Source organism: Eumetopias jubatus, unplaced genomic scaffold, assembly GCF_037043125.1.
Source record: "Eumetopias jubatus isolate StellerSeaLion01/CBP00866 unplaced genomic scaffold, mEumJub1_p1.0 scaffold_4, whole genome shotgun sequence".
NCBI classification, from domain to species: domain Eukaryota; kingdom Metazoa; phylum Chordata; class Mammalia; order Carnivora; family Otariidae; genus Eumetopias; species Eumetopias jubatus.
Window position 1 is genome coordinate 177,005,815 of NW_028274810.1, and position 20,539 is coordinate 177,026,353.

General features: G+C 43.3%; 1 protein-coding gene across 1 annotated transcript in view; it reads right to left on the reverse strand.

Annotated features, from left to right (window-relative positions):
* CLVS1 (clavesin 1) overlaps positions 1-20,539 on the reverse strand; it is a 164,274-nt gene that overhangs the window by 17,059 nt on the left and 126,676 nt on the right. The window contains exons 3-4 of the mRNA XM_028109613.2: positions 15,255-15,365; positions 10,999-11,234 (exon numbers count right to left, since the gene is read on the reverse strand). Coding sequence (XP_027965414.1) covers positions 10,999-11,234; positions 15,255-15,365 — 347 coding nt within the window. The remainder of the gene's footprint in view (positions 1-10,998; positions 11,235-15,254; positions 15,366-20,539) is intronic.

Sequence of the window (20,539 nt, forward strand, 5' to 3'; positions counted from 1 at the left end):
GGAGTTGGCCACCGGTGAGGGGAGGAGCATCCCAGGGCAGGGGAGGCTCGAGAGAAGGACGAAGCCTGGCACACTGAATTGGGGGCAGGAAGCCAGGGTGGCCCAGGCCTGCGATATGGAAGAGCAGGCTTTATCTGACGCAGAAGACCAAAGGGAGGTCTTCGGAGGCTGTCAGGCCAAAGAGTGGCATCATTACCATTTTTAAAAATTACACTCAGGACTAGATGGATAACAGTTTAAATGAGAGGGATGGAGAAGAGGGAGAAGATTAACAAAGACCAAGAGAGGGCAGGCAGAGACTGCCTGAGCGGTAAGTGGGAACCGAGGGCTGTATGAAGGCGAGGTGGTGGTTGGGGGGTGGGGGTGGGGGGTTCCTGTGTTGCTAATTCCTCCCTCTCCTTGGTCTTACCTCCCGTTCCCTGCATTCACTGTGCCTGGCTGTCCATTGGGTGCAGGGCTCCAAGGGTACAGAAGGCCCAATACTGGCTCCCTGCATAAATTAAGGCAAAGAAGAGGGAAATAACCAACAGCAGTCTGACTTCTAACCAGGGATTCAAGACATCTGCCTCTAAGCCCTTACCACTAATGGTTGCTTGCCTCTCTATTAGGGAGTTGGGAATTTTCATTGTTAGCAGGAAACTTCCATTGGGAAAGAAATCAAAACCCTGAACAAAATGGAAATCCTATGAACAGGGCTGGGGAAGAAAGGAAGCTACTACTTATTGTGCTGCCTCCTCTGCGGTGCTTTGCAGACTTCTCCCAATGCTGTCATTGGACCCTGACAGCGACCCCCGGAGGTTAGAGCCGCTTTATACTTGAGGAAGCCAAGACTTGGCGAGGTTACGTGACTTACCCAAGGTCACGTAACTAGAAAAATCTGAGGAAGAAAGTGATCAGAACCCACATCTACTCTGATAAGGGAAGACTGAGAAAAAAGGACAAATAGAGAGGCAAAGAAAAGTGCAACCACGAAAGTCACACAGTCACAAAGCTGAAGCAGGCAGACCATAATTAGGATGCGGTGCCACATGCATGCCCCCCTAACGCCCACCTTGGAGAGCAATGGAGCAACGTGAAACGGGGCTCCCTGCGGCAGATCACCACAATAACAGGAACATAACTGCCACATCTGAAGGGGGACCATGGAAGAGTTTCCAATGAGAGGCTGGAAGCTCAAAAATGCTCTTCTGTGGCCTCAACGTAGAAACTCAAACACTACAGTTCGGACACCCTAAGCCCAAATGATATGTACAACAAAGGTTTCCCTTAGGTTTCTAAACAGGCACTGCAATTCTGTATGCAAGCAGCACATCGGTTTTAGGAAAAACATTGCAAAGAGATTTTGATCACGTGTTATGCCAAATACTTGTTTTCATCCATATGATCATCAAAGCTTATAAGCGAGATTCATTGCTGGCTATTGGATGTTGGGCACAAACAGCATCAGCTTTATTGGAATCGGGCAAAATGTTTGTTTACCAATAGCAATATGTTCACAAGAAAGAAACATTCTTTGTTTTTCTTAACCAGACTATAGCTCCCTTTCCAACTAGCCGCATCTGACCATGGTGCTCCGATAAACAGGAAATCATTTCAAGAACATATATCGTGAGCCACCAAACGGTTTGCACTTGGAACTACACAGTCATTTAAACCACATCTGTTTGTTGCCCTTGAAATCAACCCTACTTTGTTGCTTTGCCAGGAGCTTCGACCTCTTTATCTCTTAATTTTTCATGTCATTCTTTAAAAAAGAAGAGAAAACATGGCCCTGAACACAACAGTTTATCCAGCCCCATTCATTCTCTTATTGACCAAATTCATTGTATAGATTTTCTTTCACTTCGATGTTACATGACTATATAGGATGTGCTTGCAGGGAGATGCCCCCCTTCAATTCTGCCACAGAGAAGAAAGCTGTAGAAAAGCAGGAGATCCATCTCAGCCAGACGCACGAGCAGTGAGGAGACTATGCAGCTATTTTTCTTGGTTCCTTAAGAAATGTTAACAAATTCTTGGGAGCATCCTTGAAACACAGCAGTATCCAATAACCGACATAAAATGCTGGGCATTCTCGGCTTACCCAAGGGGTCTTTGCTTCTGGGAGTGGTGAAGTCTCAGACATTAGCTGGCTAAGCAGGAGTGAGGGACACCCCAAAATTAAGAAGTTCAATCTTGTTTGAACTGGAAACTAGTCACGAGCCAACTTAGAGGGCAGTAGAGACTGTGGGTCATTCATTAAGAAATGATGCATTATGTGATTTTATTGAACGTAACATCCATATGGAACATCTGTTCCCGGGCCACACAGTAAAATGGACCTTTTTGCCCTGATTGCTTGGAAGACAAGGGTCCTCCTGTTCCACACTGCCACCCCTCATTCTTTTCCTATGGGTTGTATTTCATGATGATGTATGACTTCTGCCGGAAATGAGTAGCTATCCAGCAAATGCATACATTCACCCCATAAAAAGAGGACCGCATGCTGGAAGATCGCCAAGGTCATGGCCAATTCTATTGACAGCTGAAAACAGTTAAACTGACTTTTACCACCCAGGCAGGGGCCAAAATTTCCTTCTGGCTCAGAAATCTGAACTCAACCCAAGCATTTCCCCCAGCTTCTCCCCTTCCCCCAAATTGGATGGCTCATAATGTCTGTATGACATCTTCCTCACTTCTTCTAGGAAGGGTGTTTAGGAAACATAAAGATAGAGGCATTTGGTCAAAAGGATCAGAAGTAATTCTACCACACAGGGCAGCTGGCCAAGATCCCAAAGCACTGGCCCCTCTGATTGCCCAGCATATAGTATCGACCAGGGTGGATCGTTTCTCTGAAAGTTGGGGGCCATTCTTCACTGGTGCAATCGGAGATGTCGCTTGGTTTTCTAAGGGTTCCTCCTCTATAAATACTTGTCTGGATCTCTGATAAGTGCTGAAGTTTTAATAAATAAATAAAACAGGAGCTATTGCACATACTTAACCAAACCTTGTCTATGATCAGGCTACACCAAAAACTAAGGCAGGCATTTCTGGCGATTTCAAGAATTGACGGTTTTGACTCTATGAAAGTTATTATCACATAGCTAAAAAACAAAAGCCAAAAGCCTGAAGACAAACATCTTTAAATGTAAATACATAGTGAAGGCACCTGAATCATCACTGTGTGGGGCCAACTTAGAAAGCTGGTGCAGAATTAATAACCAAACTGTTAGGATTGTGCTCATGTGCGTGAGGGGTGCAATGTTGCTACTTTTTGCACTGAAGTGCTATGCTGACACTGGTCTTTTGATTCCCTGAAAGACAGGGGCCCGTGGCCAGCACAGAGGAGGTGCTCAGTAAATATCTGCTGGACAGACAGGGCCAGGGTGGGTGTGGCCATTGCTCCCCGCCCTGGACTCAGCAAGTTAGAACACTCTCTGTGCATCCACTCTGACTCTGCTTTTCCTCCGAGTGACTCCACTGGGCCTGGGTGGCTGGGTGTAGTGATAACTCCGTGCCGCTCACCAGCTGCTCAAGGGAAGTAAAATATGTTACTCTGCTTTGGTAATTTCTGAGCTGCTGCTTCCTTCTTTTTCTTCTTTTTCAATATTTTATTTGTTTATTTGAGAAAGAGAGGGCATGAGCAGGGGGGAGAGGGAGAAGCAGACTCCCCGCTGACCTGGGAGCCCGACGTGGGGCTTGATCCCAGGACACCGAGATCATGACTTGGGCCGAAGGCAGATGCTTAACCAACTGAGCCAACCAAGTACCCCTAATTTCTGGGCTTCTGAGAAGGAGCCGTGGTTCCACTCACATCAGATTTGGAGTTTCTCTTTCATTGCTGAGACATGAATCTCTTTTGGAAAATTCATGAGCCAACAAGACCACCTCGTACTTTAGATAAAATAATACTCCCTTTCCTTGTGTGGCAGATTGAGTCCAGATCAAAACAGATAGGTACACCTGAGCCCATGGGTGGTGACCTCCAGGAAACAATGAGAATGAAAATTGTCAGCCAAGGTTCAGACCAGTTGGGTCTCCATGAACTTAAATCGGCCTCCTGATTTTCCATGTTGAACGCTGGCATGGTGTTTACCTACCCTGGTCTCTGGGAGACAAGTGCACAGAAGGATTCCTATGATAAAATATCTTTGGCGATACAGATTTTTACCCTGCGAGGCTTCTCGGGACCTTGACTATGATAATTAGAAGAAGAAAAGTATTTTTTTTTTAATCTAAGCACTAGTAAAAAAAAGGGGGGGCATGTCTGCGCACCATTTACTTACACTTTTCAAGCTACAGACTATTAAATATGCATGGAACATCTGCCATGTGCAAGACACTATGCTTCTAGAAGAAGCTAGCTGGATGGCTGTATAGAAAACCCCCAGACCAAAAGCCAGGAGGCTTGAGCCTTAGTCCCAGCGACTTCACATAAGCAGTAAAGGGCAAGGGAATGAACAGGTATTTTTACATTGTTGTTTATAAGCCACAAAACTTAACAGAATTTACCATCTAGGAGACTAAAATTTAAATTAAATAGTAAGTAACTTGGTTTTTATTAAAATTAAAGATCTTAGGCTCATTCTATGAAATAATACTGATTACATTATGGCAACATGAGCTTGTCATTACTTAATAAATGCAACATTCTCTCAAGAACTTATATATATACCACATGGGGGGCAAAAGAAGAGGTCCTTGGTAGCAGAAAGGCCGATGATGCTTAGGTAAACTTTAAGACCCTCCTCTGGTTCTAAAATTTCCTAAATCCTGATAATAAGGGGAATAAGAAAATGCACATTTATATATAATTTTAGTGTTTTATATACAATTTTCATGGTGGATGTTTATCCTGCAAACAAAAGCTGTCTGCCGTGGTACAGCCAGAGGAACTCATTCAAGATCAACTCAAGAGAGGATGGTGTTAGATATAAGCTTTCTCTCCCTGGCTGCCCTGGCAGAGACCACCTGCCTTTTGGCTATGGGGCTGGGGGGAAGGGGGGGACACAGTTTTGATCTGGTCCCTTTCCCTTTCTATGCCAATCCTGTGTGGTCCAGAACAGCACCCGGCCCCACCACCAGGGCAACCACATGCCCCAGGCTCGGAAAATCAGCTTCCTCCCTGCTGGCCAAAGTGGTGGCTTTACTCAGCAGAGAGCCTAACTTCTCAGAGCACTCCCTCTTACTTTTACCCAGAAACGCCAGGAAAGTTTTCTATGTCTTTGAGATCATCAACTCCAGGGTGGAGAGATAGCGGCCCTGACAACGAAGTTTAGTAGAGACCAGCAGAGTAAGGAGGCAAGACATTCTGGGCCACCTGTGCCGCCTCCCAGGCTGCAGGGGGCGGGTCACACCTGTGCTTCCTGAGGTCGGGGTCTGAGCTGCGTTCTTCCAAACCACCCGATCTGCAGAGCAATCTGCACTTGGACGGCTCCAGCTCTGGGGGAAAACCCCAGTTCCTTACTTGGAATCCAGGTCTTGGGATAAAATGTGCATGAGGTGTATTACCAGTAATCTTTAAAAAAAAATCTATATATGTGTGTATGTATATGTATCTGTATATATTTCAATATTTATACATATTTATATATACACACACAATATAGAGTATATATATGTCTGAGTACATGAACACATTTATAATATATACAAATAGGTGTTTTTTTAGGTAGAACTTCTCTAAAAATCACTAATCGTCCTCCAGGAGTTCAAGAGAGTGTGTTTTTCTGTGTCTGTGTATATATAATATCGATAGCCATTTAGAGATTAAGTCTAGAACAAGAAAGCAATTAATAAGCAATAATTAATAAGCCTAATAATTGAAAGAGATATCACAAAATCTACGCACTGATGAAAAGACCATGCCCTTGCTTCATGAAGCAGAAACATCAGGCTGCTGGGTCCCGACCCCAAGCCACCCCTTCCTCCTTCTTAGGTGACAAAAAGCCCCTCTGGTTTGGGCATATCTGCCCTTGTGAATCAGGGGTGCACTCCTGCCTGAGACGGCTTCATCATGTGGGACACAGGGAGAGAAGCCTGGGTCAGGGGCGCCACCCATGAGCTACTGGAACACACAATTCTGTAGTCACCTCACTCTGTGACGTCTCATTATGTGAAACAATCAATTGTCCATAGCGTTTGAAGCAGTCCAGTTGGAGTTTTATTTTATTTGCAGCCCAAATCATCATAACTATTACAGAGCCGATTTACTGTTATTTGTTGGACCGTTTTATTAAGTTGGGCTACCTACTTTTCAAGCTGAAAACAAGTCCAGTGGTAAATTAGATAGAAGGAAACAGAGTGCTACTGACATACATAGTTCCAGGAACAGAAAGTGACGACTGACGACTCAGAAGCAAGGAAATAGAGTAAATTGTAAAACAAAAAACAGAAACAGGAAGGTAAAAGTACAACACTCGGGGTCATTTAGTAGCGGAGTAGAGAATGCCACACACTCAAAAGCCCATAAAAGCATCATTTTATTAAAGAAGAGATCAATATTGAAATAATCTGTTTAGAAAATTTTCCATCTAAAGGAATATTTTTTAAAAGATTTTATTTATTTATCTGAGAGAGAGAGAGAGCATTAGTGGGGAAGAAAGGGAGAAGCAGGCTCCCCACTGAGCAGGGAGCCCGATGCAGGGCTCGATCGCAGGACCCTCGGATCATGACCTGAGCCAAAGGTAGACTCTTAACCGACTGAGCCATCCAGGTGCTAAACTAAGAATTTTTTTTAAGTTTTTCTGCTTAAGGGTTGAATCAAATTTATCTGGAAGAAGAAAAGAGCTTGTTAGACCTACTAATCCACTGAAAATTTTATACATCTTGGATTTTACTCTACACATGCCAGAAAGCATTGTTCTGAGCCACTTGGAACTCAGAGGCTACATTATAAATAGTGACTAGGTTCCAAAGACAGTCCACAAAAGTCCATTTGACTCTAAACGGACCTGAAGACTGGTGGGAATTATGGTGGCAGGGATTGGGACTCTGGGCAGTGTCTACCCATTGGAAATTGGAACGTTATCCCACAGGACAGACCCAGGTCATCTGGCTCAGACCAAGGAGGTACTTCCTACAGCCATGCTACAAGGCACACACTGCCCTGTTAGCTGCCTGCCCATCTCTGGACAATGCACACTAAGGCTAGCTGACAGCCTGGGCTGGAGGACAGGTACCACATCAGGTGGGAAGCTGGAAGAGATGACCCTTAAGATCTCCAATTCTGTTTTCCATTTCCCCATGTCCCTATGGGTTCTGAAGGCTCAGAGATGCTATGAATGGTGGCTGTTCTGTCCCTGTAATTTTCTCAGTCACCACAGACTTCTATCAGTGAAGCACCTGACAAAAGGCACAGTCCCACAGCTGGGGTGGCCCCTCCTTGCTGCATCACTGCTGGTACCAATCTCCTCACAGCCCATCCTGCCGCTGCCTAAAATCCCCAAGAAATGGGGTGCACCTGGGTGGCGCACTCAGTTAAGCGACCCACTCTTGGTTTCGGCTCAGGTCACGATCTCAGGGTCGTGAGATTGAGCGTGAGGCTTCGCGCGGAGCACAGAATCTGCTTGAGTTTCTCTCTCCCTCTGCCCCTCCCCCCCTAAAATAAATAAATAAATAAAATCCCCAAGCAACAGTCCAAGGATGCCACCACCAATGAAAGCAAGAATGAGCAGGAAACCTTGATGGTCTTGGTAAGGTAATGAGAGGTACACAATTACTAGTTTCTCTGGCATAGTCTTGGATTTTGACTTCAAAATCTTACCTTTCCAAAACCTGCCTTTGTCCAAGAAGACTTCTCTAAGAGTCTTCCTGGTTGAGATTAGTGAATATTTCCTTAGAATATTGCAGCAGGTTCTTACACCTCCTTTATAGTACCTCTCTCATTCTGCACTATATTAGAGTTATTTGTGGGAAAATCTTATCTCTCTTAGTAGGTTGTAAGATCCTGTAAGTCAGGATCCATGAAAGCCAGGAGAAATCAGCTCTGAGTAATTGGACAACTGTACCAAGGGTGGGGTTTGTAGGTAGCAGCTCATTCAACATTAATTCATTCATAGGCAGCAAGCATGTATAGGGTGTCTGTGTGTGTCTATTGTGTGTTGGACATTAAGTTTGATTCTTGAGGAGGGTGTAAAGCAAATAAATGTTATTCGAAGACTTTAGCCTCCAGAACTCACCATCTCATAATGGAGGCTATCACCTCCTCTGATCCTTAATGTCAACTCAGAGGCAGAACTTGGAGTCAGGACATGTCCAGTCACCCAAAAGAGATATAAGTCTGTAACTGATCATCTGGAGAAAAAGTGGCAAATTCCTACGTTATGCCACTGGACTTTGGACATTCCAACAAATATGAGGGTATGATGATTTATCTAAGTCTCTAGAGATAAGGTAGGGACAAACCACAGGAAGGGTCATTGTTCCTGCCCGTGGACGGACTGGAGAGAGAAGACTGGCACTAGAAAGTATGAGGAAAAGCAGACAGTGTGTCATATCTTATAGAGGACAGGAATGCAGAGTGTGGAGCCAGGCTGCCCAACTCTGAATCCCAGCTTGGCCATTTACTAGCTGTGTGACGTTGAACAGTTGCTTAACCTCTCTGTGTCTCAGTTTCCTCACTTGTGAACTAGGAATAACGATCAAGCCTTTCTCATATAGTTATGGTGAGGATTTAGAGAGTTAATGTGGGTATGGGCTCAGAACAGTGTCAGTAGTGTGAGTTGTTACATTATCATTACTGTGCTGGGGCCTGGACTGAGAGTGGGTCGGAACCTGGGCGGGACAATCTCACCTATACCAGTAAGGTCAGGCCCTTTACTGTAGAGATACAAAGCCAGCCTCTCAACCCTGTGACCAACACTTCCCAGAGAACGTCGGCTGTTAACCTGGGGAATAAATCAATTTCCAGATCGCTCCAGCCTCAGCAGAGAGGCTTTACCAGACATGTGAACGTGATATTCCCAATTGAGCAGGAAATGTGGAGATCCTCCCTCCTGGACACTCTCTCTTACTTCAGGACATCAGTGTAAGGCCAGTTATCCATAGGAGACTCTAACAGTGACACTCTTTCTTCCCCAAATACCTCTACAGTGTAGTCAGTCTTCATTGCTTCAGTATTAGCTATGGCCCTCATCCACCTTCTGATGGCTTTTAGTCTACATTTCCCTGTGAATTCCATGACCCTCATAAAATCCAGAACTCATTTCTCTGCTCAACTATGTCTGGTGAGGAGAAAACAAAAATGACATAGAATGGTCCTGCCATCCGGATGATGATTAGAATTAAAGCCTGAGAATATCAAGTACTTTTCAAGAGTCTGGGGAAGACATTCTCACACATGCTGGTGGGAGTATCCATCTGAACAGTCATTTTGGAGGGCCGCTTGGCAGTGTGGGCTAAATTTAAAATGCACACACCCTCTGACACAGCGACTACAAGCTCCAAGTTTACCTGAGGAACTTCCTGTGAGAACAAAGGAGGCATATCAAGGACTTACACCAAGTCTCTTCATTCGAAATAGAGAAAGAACTCAGAAATAAGCTAAGTACCCATTAAGAGGGAAACAGCTAAACTGTGACATATTCATCTATTGGAATACCATGCAGCATTAAAAGCATGAGATGTGTCTAGATTCACTGGCATAGAAGGATGTACATAATAATATGTTATGGGATAAACTGTGCCCTGCCCCCCCCAAATTCATATGTTGAAGCCCCAAACCCCAGTACCTCCGAATGTGACTCTATTTGAAGAGAGAGACTTTAAAAGAGGTAATTAGGGTAAAACAGTCTTTAGGGTAGGTCCTAATCCAACATGACTGGTGTTGTAGAAAGGGGTTAGGACACAGACACACAGAGGGAAGTCTGTGTGAGGACACAGGGAGAAGGCAGGCATCTACAAGCCAAGGAGAGAGGTCTCATAAGATACCAACCCTGCCAACACCTTGATCTTGGACTTCTAGCCTCCAGAATTGTGAGAAAACGCATTTCTGTTGTCTAAACGACCCAGTCTGTGGTACATGGTTGCAGTAGCCCTAGCAAACTAATATACAATATTCGATATTTTCTGTGGGTGTGGATAGATGCATGTAATATATGGAAAATGGAATGGAAGAGTCCACCCTAGTCTCATAACAGTGGTTACCTTTGGGAGGAAATGGGTTTGAGATTGGGGGATTATAGCCTTAAAAATAAGGTTTTAATTTTTACAATGAGAAAGCACTCATCTATTATTTGTACATCGATTTTAAAAATCCCTCTTTCATGGCACTCTGTTAAATTCAGTATGCAATATACTTCACCACCCAGATGCAACAATCTTTAGAACTTCATTCCACGTCCACTCCCACCGTTGCACCCCTCATGCACCTGTTGGCCACACCAGAATATCCCATCCCTCTGATGCCTCCATGCCTCTATGCCTCCGTCTATCCCCTTTGCCTAGAATGCCTTCTCCTCCTTTTTAAGCCTGGGTTGCTGATTTTCATCCTTCAGAGCCTAGCTCCGGTGTCACCCGCTTTATAAACATGTTGACAAAAGTCTTACGACAGATTTTCCCAGGCCACGCTTCTCTGTTCTTTTGATGTCTTATTCATATGCGTGTTCCCAGTGCCCATCAGTGTCTATAGGCAAGTAAATGCTCAATAAATGGTTCTAAATGCATGGATGATAGGAATGCTTTCTGGAAGGTTGCTTTTTCAATCCAGGCCATCTCAAAGGCCCAACATTTCATTCTCTGTGTGTTAACTCAGGCTCCCTAGAGACGAGCACTGTAATCGTGACATGATCAAGGTCCGGCCTTTAACTCTTTCCTTAATACAACAGGGACAACTCGATTTCTGGGCCAGCCAAGCCCCATTTGCTTTCAATTCTAGTGAAATCAGCTGAGAATGTATTGCAATTTATTTTATTCAAGTTCTGTGCCCATAAAGGTCTTCAATTACTTAACCTGCAATAGGCCCAAATCAAAAAGGCTTATTGACCTCTGACTGGGAGGCTCTGATAATGCAGGTCTTACCTCTTCATCGGCTTGGGGGAGCATTCTCTCTCCAGATTGGAGGATGTGTGTTTCACGTGCATTGCATTGTAGGAAGTGTGAGTATAGTCATTTTCATCACTGTAGTCTGGACCAAGTAACGTCCGGGCCCAAGTTCCCATATCATAAGGAGGAAGGGTTCCTCCAAATTCAGAGGGCAAAAATTCGGGGTGGATTAGCTGGTGAAGGCTGTTTAAATTGTTTCCGTGCAGGAAAATCTGGGGAAAGGAAAAAAATAATTATCAACAAAAAATCCAAAACATATGAGCAACTATTTAGCTTAAATTGGCAATGACAAATTGGATGCGCTGCTGGTGATCATGGTGTTTAAGGAGGCATTCAATTTTGTGTCTGCAGCTTAATCTTCATAAAATGTTAATTTATTGCTCAGAAAAGGGGCTGAATTAATAGTCCTTAAAAAATGAAGTTTATGAACAAATTGGGTATTATTTGGCCATGGCCCAAATTTACACATACAGTAATCTCTTAACTGTCCCTGCTGCTAAAAAGGGTAGCAATGCAAACCATGCAAACCCCCAATCATGCTTCCCGTGCATCCCGAACATTGTTCTGTTCCTCCTGCTCCCTCAAGGGCTTTCTGCCCTCTGTACACTCTCCGTGCCCCCATCCTTTCCAGGCCTTTGCCAAGCGGTAGCCTCTTCCTCAGTCTGTCCCAGAGACACCTGCGCACTCTGGTTCTCCTCCCTGCTGCCCCCAATTAACTATTATTTGCTGACTTCTATTTTTTCTGATTTGTTCATTTATGTCTTGCTTGTCCACGGGAAAGGAAGAATACTCAGGAAAAGGGATGGTGTTTTCTTACTCTTTTAATACATTCCCAGATCCCAGGGTGATGTGGGCACAAGGTAAAAACTCCATCCATTAGTCAGTGGAACTGAAAACTGTGGCCTGAGAACTTATGGATATTTTTACAGCCATCTTCCATTTATGTCGGGACTGAGGGCTAACACCCAAATAAGTTTGCATCTTCTGAACATGTAATGAATGGTGGTGGAAACTGGCCAAGCAGGGGAGAAAACATCCCCAAATTTCAATTATTTTCTGACAACTCCGTAAAGTGGTTAAGCCGTAAGTCAAGAATGACCATTTCCTACAGTTTAGGAATTGACTTCTGAAAGTCTATTTAAAGTCCGTCTGTAGAATGATATCAGTTCTCACATTTCTCATTGCAAGCTCAACACACATAAGTTATACTCAAGTGCAGGACCACTGATAATACATACACAGGTGTACACACACACACACACACACACACACACCACAGTTACGATTATGCAATGTAAATGTGACTTTTTAAAATACTTAAAAATAGGAGCGCCTGAATGGCTCAATTGGTTAAGTGTCTGCCTTCGGCTCAGGTCATTGTTCCAGGGTCCTGGGGTCAAGCCCCACACTGGGCTCCCTGCTCAGCAGGGAGTCTGCTTCTCCCTCTCCCTCTGCCCCCGCTTCTCGTGCTTGCTCTTGCTCTCAAATAAATAAATAAAATCTTTAAAAAATAATAATAAAATAAAATACTTAAATATAGTATAATATACCATAAAATTATTATCAATTATGTTATATACTATAGACTATATTATTATATACTATGTAATAAAGGCATATACTTGCTACATTGTTCCACTGTATTGATTTTAACTTATGATGTAATGGCATCATTTAAAAAGGAAAGGAACAAGAAGCACTTAGTTTCAAGTTTTTATTTAAATTCCAGTTAGTTAACATATAGTGCAATATTGGTTTCAGGAGTAGAATTTAGGATTCATCACTTACATATAACACCCCAGTGCTCATCCCAACACTCATTTGGGCCCTCCTTAATCCCCATCACCCATTCGGCCCATCCCTCCACGCACCTCCCCTCCTGCAACCCTGTTTGTTCTCTATAGTTAAGAGTCTGTTTTATGGTTTGCCTCTCTCTTTTCCCCTCTATGTTCATTTGTTTTGTTTCTTAAATTCTACATATGAGTGAAATCATATGGTTTTTGTCTTTCTCTGACTGACTTTATTTAGCTTAGCATAATACCCCCTAGTTCCATCTTCATCTTCGCAAATGGCAAGATTTCATTCTTTTTCATGGCCGAGTGATACTCTATTATATAGAGATACCACATCTTCTTTATCCAGTCATCAGTCGATGGACATTTGGGCTCTTTCCATAATTTAGCTATTGTTAATAATGCTGCTATAAACATTAGGGTGCACATGTCCCTTCGAATCAGTATTTTTGTAGCCTTTGGATAAATACTTAGTAGTGAAATTGCTGGGACTAGGGTAGCTGTAGTCTTAACTTTTTGAGGAATCTCCATACTGCTTTCCACAGCGGCTGCACCAGTTTGCATTCCCACGGATAGCCAACATCTCCAGTTCTTAAAGGATAAGCAGTGCTGTGTAAACTGGCCCTGTCTCTTGGGGCTCTGTGGGATGGAAGAACTCAGCAGATAGGAGGCTGGACTCTTCACCTGTTCGATTCTGTTCTGTGCCCAGAGCTCCTGAAACTCCCTTCTATGGTGCAGCAGCATGTGTAAATTGCTTTGTAGGAGGAATTCCACTAGCTCCTTTCTGAGTAGAAGATGCAGCCACTGGGAAGCCTGAAGCCATACTGGGAACAGTCTAGACACTTCTCTGTCCTTAGCGCTGTCCTGAGCCTTCGACAGATTGCAAAATGCTTCCAAATGTCTCTGCCTCCTGAGGCTGGTGAGTTCTAGTTCTTAGTTCCATCCTTGTTTGGGGACAGGAGAATTACCCCTCCCATACCCTGCTGCAATGTTTCCTAAGGATCTGGAAGCATCTGAGGTTTAGGAGTTAGGGACACTGCAGAGTGTGTATGCAGACTGAGGGCCCTCATATCATCATTCCCCCCTGCATACTCAGACTCTTCCCCAGCATGGGGTCCCCTGGGTATAGGGGCATATGCAAGGTGCTGCTAAGAATGACCTTGGTCAGGGGGCGCCTGGGTGGCTCAGTCATTAAGCCTTCTGCTCAGGTCATGATCCCGGGGTGCTGGGATCGAGCCCCACATCGGGCTCCCTGCTCAGCCGAGAGCCTGCTTCTCCCTCCCCCACTCCCCCTGTTTGTGTCCCCTGTCTCGCTGTGTCTCTCTCTGTCAAATAAAAAAATCTTTAAAAAAAAAAAAGAATGACCCTGGTCAGGGGTGGCCTGGGTGGCTCAGGTGGTTAAGCGTCTGCCTTCGGCTCGGGTCATGATCCTGGGGTGCTGGGATCTAGCCCTGCGTTGGGCTCCCTGCTCAGTGGGAAGCCTGCTTCTCCCTCTCCCTGTCGCTCCCCCTGTTTGTGCTCTGTCTCTTTCTCTGACAAATAAACAAATAAAATAATAAATAATCAAATATATTAGAAAAAAAAAAAAAAGAATGACCCTGGTCAGATTCCCTTGAGAGGTAGTGCACCTGAAGTAAGTGAAATCAGGAAGTTTGAAAGAAAGGAAGCTAAATGGTAAAGAGAATGAGAGTCACTGAGTCGCTACCGCGTGATTGGCATTACACGACCTGCTTTTCATATGCTGCCTCTTTAAATTACCCAACAGCTCGGTGATCGGGGTGTTGGTCTCCCCGTCTTTCTAAATGAGGAAACTGAGATTCAGAGTGAGTGGTGGAACAATGTTCAGTCTCTCTGCTAATCAGAATGCCATGACAAACCCTGGCTCTGATGGAAGATGCTGGCCTCCAAATGTCATCAGCTGATGCAATTAAGACTTTAAAAGCTTTCTTCCTAAGAGCATTATTATTTCTCGTGAAGAATGCTTTCCCAGCCTCAAAGGTGATGGAGCTGGCAGCGATGACCCAAGAGCCATAGGGAAGAAAAACAAATAGTAAACATTCTTCATCACGATAATACATTTGCAGGACAAAACGCTAGCTATTAAAATATGCCGTGAACGGAAAGCTGCTTGACCCCATAGCTCCCTCGAGCATTTACAGTAAAATGGGCATCTGGTATTTGCATGCCTTCAAAGTTTCCTTTGGTTTGTCACTGGGACTCTGAAAATAACCCAGTTCTACTAAATTATTGATTAAATCCAGGCCATTTGCAAACTCCAGCTGGGCTCAAATGCTCAGGGAGTGCAGAAAAGCAGAAAACCCACAGTGCAAAATAAGGAGAGAGGGAGCGAGAAAGAGAGAGAGGGGAGACAGAGAGATGGAGAGGAGGGTCCAGCAATTGCCCCTCGGGAGCCCCCCATTGGGTGTTTGTTTTCATTACCCGCTTCCTGGTCTTGTCTTTAAGGAATGGCTTGATGAGCGTGTACAGGGCATGAATGTACCAGGGTTGGTTGACAAAATGGACTCCTCCGAAGCGGGCAGGAAAGCTGTCCTGGGGCGGAAAGAGAGAAATGCACACCAATTAGCACACATTCCGGATTGGACTGGGCCCGTAGGACCACAACCCTGGGAACAACCTATTTCTTCTCTCTGACAGAAGCACAAGCTAATGGTAAGGAAGAAAGCAAGCAAGCACACACCCTTCCTAGCTGCTACCATTTCCTCTATCCCCCTTGCCTCTTTCCTCCCCTTTGACTCCATAACTTAAAAATCGTGCATAGGTGCTGGCTCTGTCCTCCCAAGTCACAATGGCATGACCTCTGATGCGGCACAGGAGTATGTGTGACCCAGATAGTCAGGGAGTCCAAATTCTCCCATGTGTCAGGCAACCAAAGCTTCAGGTCCCCCAAGCCCTGAGCACACACTCCCTCTTCTCCCTCACTCTCTGCCTTCCAGCTACAACCCTCTCTATTGGTGTTATCACGACAGCAGCTGAACTTTCTGGGCATAGGAAGCGACTGGAAAATGATTTCAAGTGATCCAAAGAGCTGGAGCTCTCTGGAATCCACCAACGTCTGACAGCATTTGCTGGCAACATTTCCACAAAGGGCTAGATCTTTCTTTCATCCTGGGACCCACACAGTAGGGTCCAGGGAAGAGATATTTGTTGATGGATGGGCTAGCTGGTCCCCCTAACTGAGGGAATATGGGCCTCCTCTTCTGCAGATCAATATATTTTGTACATATCAGGAAATGAGAGCATCTTTCAAATGCTTCCAATTTTAGAATCCAGATCAGGGCGCAAGCTTATCTTTTAGACAAACTGAGAAGCAGTTCTCCACACTAATAGATCCACAAAATAAGGGCCCTTGACCATGAAATCCAAGCTAGTCCCACAGCCCCAGGACCTGAGTTTTTGATGTAAGGCCCCCACAGATTGCATTGCATTCATCTTGGTTAGTGGAATTTAAAAAGGAGGAACAACTCATTCAATTTGAATTGCCAAGTGTGCTGCCAATCAATTTCATCGCAACAAACATCTTTGTAAAATGTAAGCAAGAAGAGATGAAAGCAGAAGGAGCCTAGCTGCCTGAGCTAACAGTTCAGGCAGCAGTCTGATCCCTGAGGGTGTATGAAATGCCTTGCCTGGGTCCTTTTAGTAACAAGGCAAGAGGGTTATTAACTTTTTTTCAGAGCCCTGTGAGTCTACAGGATCCCTGGGCATCTTCCACACCGAGACCTAGTTCCCAATATAAGTCCCTAAACTGTGTACATAAGGGTTGACATTTAAAAAAACTTAAAAATTATTTTTACCTCTACCTAGACATTTTACAGAATACAAAGGAATTGCATATTTTGAAGATAAACCAGATGATTTGATTAAAAGTCTTTGTTTTGGAGGGTATATTTTATTTTATTTTAAAAAATTTAATGAAACCACCAGGCAAGGGTAGAGAGGCTTTTTATACTAATTTGTACATATGTCATAATCTCTCACTATTCCAAATCTGATTTTAAATAGGTAAAAAATTTTAATAAGGCTGTCTTTTCTCTTTTAGGTAGTTTGGGATCTAAAAATTCTTTTGTGCCTTAAAAAAAAAATCATTCCCCAAAGTTTTTCCTTAGCATAAGTGCTAAACACTAACCTCGCTCTTTTTGGTCCCTTTGAACTTGTTATTCAGAAATATAACTCATTATCCCACACTAAGTATGGGTTCTGAAAGACTATAGAAGAAAAGGTGAGTACTATAAAGGGTTTATCTATAAAACCAGGGCTTTACTATCTTTTTCTAATAGGTCCAATAAGAGGGTTTTTATTTCTATTGAAAGCCTGTTGTATTATACATTTTTAGGTTAGTAAAGTGGAAGAAAACTCTGTAAATAATACTCTAGAGGCAGTAGGCAAAATCTCAAAGAAAATATTAGCCTTTTAAAAATGTCTAGAAACTCTTAGTTTTAGTCTATGGAAACTCAATCATCAAAGACATCAAAACTGTTTTCTCTTTGTGTCAGAGGAGATTGAAAGAAAAAACACAGGGCTGAGACCCAGTCAGTTCTCTCCAGGTTGGCCCTGGTTTCAAGTTTGCCAGCTTGAAGGCATGGGATTTTATTGATCTCATCCAGGTCCACCAGCAACTATGTGCAGATACACGCATGTAAGCTCCTGTGCCTCAAAGGTCTGAGTTTGGGCCAGAGTAGAAACAAGATCACTTTTCTTCAGGTCTCGCTAAAAAATTCAAATGAAAGCCCTCTTGTCTGATAAAGACAACGTGCAAATGTTCTGGTATTCTCAAATGAGCCTGCCCACATTATTAATAATAGTGTGTGTGTGTGTGTGTGTGTGTGTGTGTGTGTGTGTGTGTGTGTGCGGTACAAGGGAAAGATGAGGGAAGGAAAAATTAGCAAACACAACCCTCTTATAAGCAATGCCTGCCATTGTTGGTGGTGTTGCCTGGTCTCATTAGCAAATGACAGATACAGGGGAAGCAAACCACATATAAAGGGGAAATGTCTCCTAAGACCCCAAGGGGTTAGAGCCTTGAGCAGACCCATCTCAAGATGGTAGGCCGGGATTCAATGACAATGTAACACTGTCAGGGTTCTTCGTGACTAAGGAGTATGTGCTAAAACATACCCTAGGCTCAAGAACAAGGTGTTAATTTCTGTACATTTCATGATCTGTCAGTAAAAAGATAACGTCACTTCAAATTATAAACATATATAAATCATAAAATTTGTCCCCCAGGTTATTCCCTTATGACAAAAATAATACCCATTCTAGAAAAGTCAAAAATAGATGTAAAAAGTTTTTGAAAACCTAGAAAATAAAAAAAGACAAGAAAGAAAAAAGAAAAATCTTGTATATTCCCACTGCTAAAGACATACTCCTGCTATTTTCAATCATTCAGGATAGGCTACATTATATTATAATAACACACAAGCCCTGATTTTTATCATTTAAAACTATAAAGATTTATTTCTTGCTCACACAGAATAGAATGTCCTTGCTAGATTGGCAGGGAGCCACGCTTGATTTGCTCTCAGCCAGGGATGCAGCCTCGCCCATCTGGAACAGTGCTGCTTGCCATAGTTAAAAGAATCACACCCTAGCTCTTAAGTTGGGCCACCAGAAAGTGACATGCTTCATCTAGCATGTAGATCAGTCACGTGCCTGACCTCAAACAGGTCAGGAAGTGGGATCCTACCATGGGCCTAGTGGGGGAAAGACCAAAAGTGAAGGTGGACAGCACTAAGGTTAACCAAGCTCTGTTTCCTGCTTCCCTTCCTTTCCCTTCCTTTCATTTGCTTCTTTCCTTTCCAAATGGGATCATGTTTTTAAAATTGGGCTTAATAACTATTCCTTGATGGCCTGCTTAATGCTGGTGATACAGTATCAAATACTACAAATATAGCATTTATGGGGTAATGGGGACACAGACAATGGCAATCAAGTAATGATTTGTTTAGTGTCTTTAATTCTTCACTAAAACATTGGTGCATACCTTGTACCTTTGCAGTTCAGCACATAATTATGAGGGCAAGCCCATCTCCCAAATTAGTCCTCAAGGCATTCTAACTCCACATTCAAGAGTGTTCCTTCTAAATCCCTGCTACCTGGAATACTGGCTCAACAACTGACCTACAAATCTGAGCTCCACTCACTCAGGTCCAGGAGTCCCTCTTTGCTCTCTGAATATTCAGAGTAAGGTTGTTCTCATCCCATGTGCATGTTTCCTATACGCAAGAGCTATTAAAGCACCTAAGTGTTATTAAGATAAGGATCTGATATCAGAGAGTGAAAAGTGGAATAATGCTGACTTGAGATAAGTGGAGGAGGAGCCAGTGACCAAGAGAGTGATGGAATAAATAAGGAATAGGTCTGAACATATAGGGAAAATAATTTTTAAAGGAACTGGAAAAGCCAGTTGATGGGGATAAACTCAACTATGAAAGGGAAGGAGATGGAGGAAATTCTATTGCACATAAATCTAACAGTGGGATAAATATTGCAGATGGGCCTTCACTGTGGAGAATAAGAGGGTAAACTAGAGACATAGAGCAATATGGATGTGGCCAGATCCTTTCAGAGTAGTGCAAGGTACCTGGGTAGAAGGAATAACTGTTGAGCTCAGAATTGCAGCTAATTAAAGGATCAGGGTCAGCTCCCTAGAAAGAACTGTTAATGCCCTGATTGTCACTAACCAAAAGAGATGTGCCTTGTAGGAAGTGCAGAGCTGCCAAAACCTTCCTGAGATATCATGATGCAATGGCCACTCACCAGATGTTCATTTGTGCCAGCATTCAGATTTTATTACCAAGTAGCATCCAGTCTCCTGTATGCCAATAATGAGGATAACCTCCCCTTCCCCACTGAGATGCTGTCAGAAGAGTGGACAATCAGGACTTTTGACTGTCACCAAGTGGTAATGAAACCACTGCCACCACAGTGTCAATGGAGACCATGTGGGAAGCCAGAACTCCTATCCCTGCCCAGTAGTAATGAAGAGGTCCCCTTCTTTGGGTGTCAGCAGAGGTCGAATGAGGAACCTGGATGTCCACCTCCACCTGGCAGTAATGAGGCAGCATACCCCCCTTTTCCTGCCAGAGTGGTATCCAAAATAACAACAACAACTAAAATTAAGGTTTACATAAGATCCAGAACTTCAGATCATAATACAGAAATGTCCAAGTTAAAATTAAAAAAATCACTCTTTATATCAAGAACTAGAAAAATCTCAAACTGAATTAAAAATGAGGCCTACACCAAATGACAGAGATGTTAGAATTAATTGAAAAAAACTTTAAATTATCCATTGTAAAAAAATACTTCAACAAACAATTATGAACATGCTTGACACAAATGAAAAAAAATAGAAAAACTCAGAAAAGAAATAGGAAGTGTTAGCAAAGAAGTATAAAATATAAAGGAGAACCACAATTTGAAATTTTGAACTGCAAAATATAATAACCAACAGAAGAAGTAGTCGAAATTCAGCAGATGAGCCCAACAGCAGAATGGAGGGGACAGAGGAAAGAGTCAGTGAACTGAAAGACAGAACAATAAAAATTACCCAATCTGAACAACAGAAAGAAAACAGACCTTAAAGAAAACAGACTCTTAGGGACCTACACGCCTATAATAAAAGATATACCATTTGTGACATCAGAATCCAAAAAGAAAAAGGAGTAAGAGGGCAAAGCTGGAAAAGAACTCAAAGAAAGAAT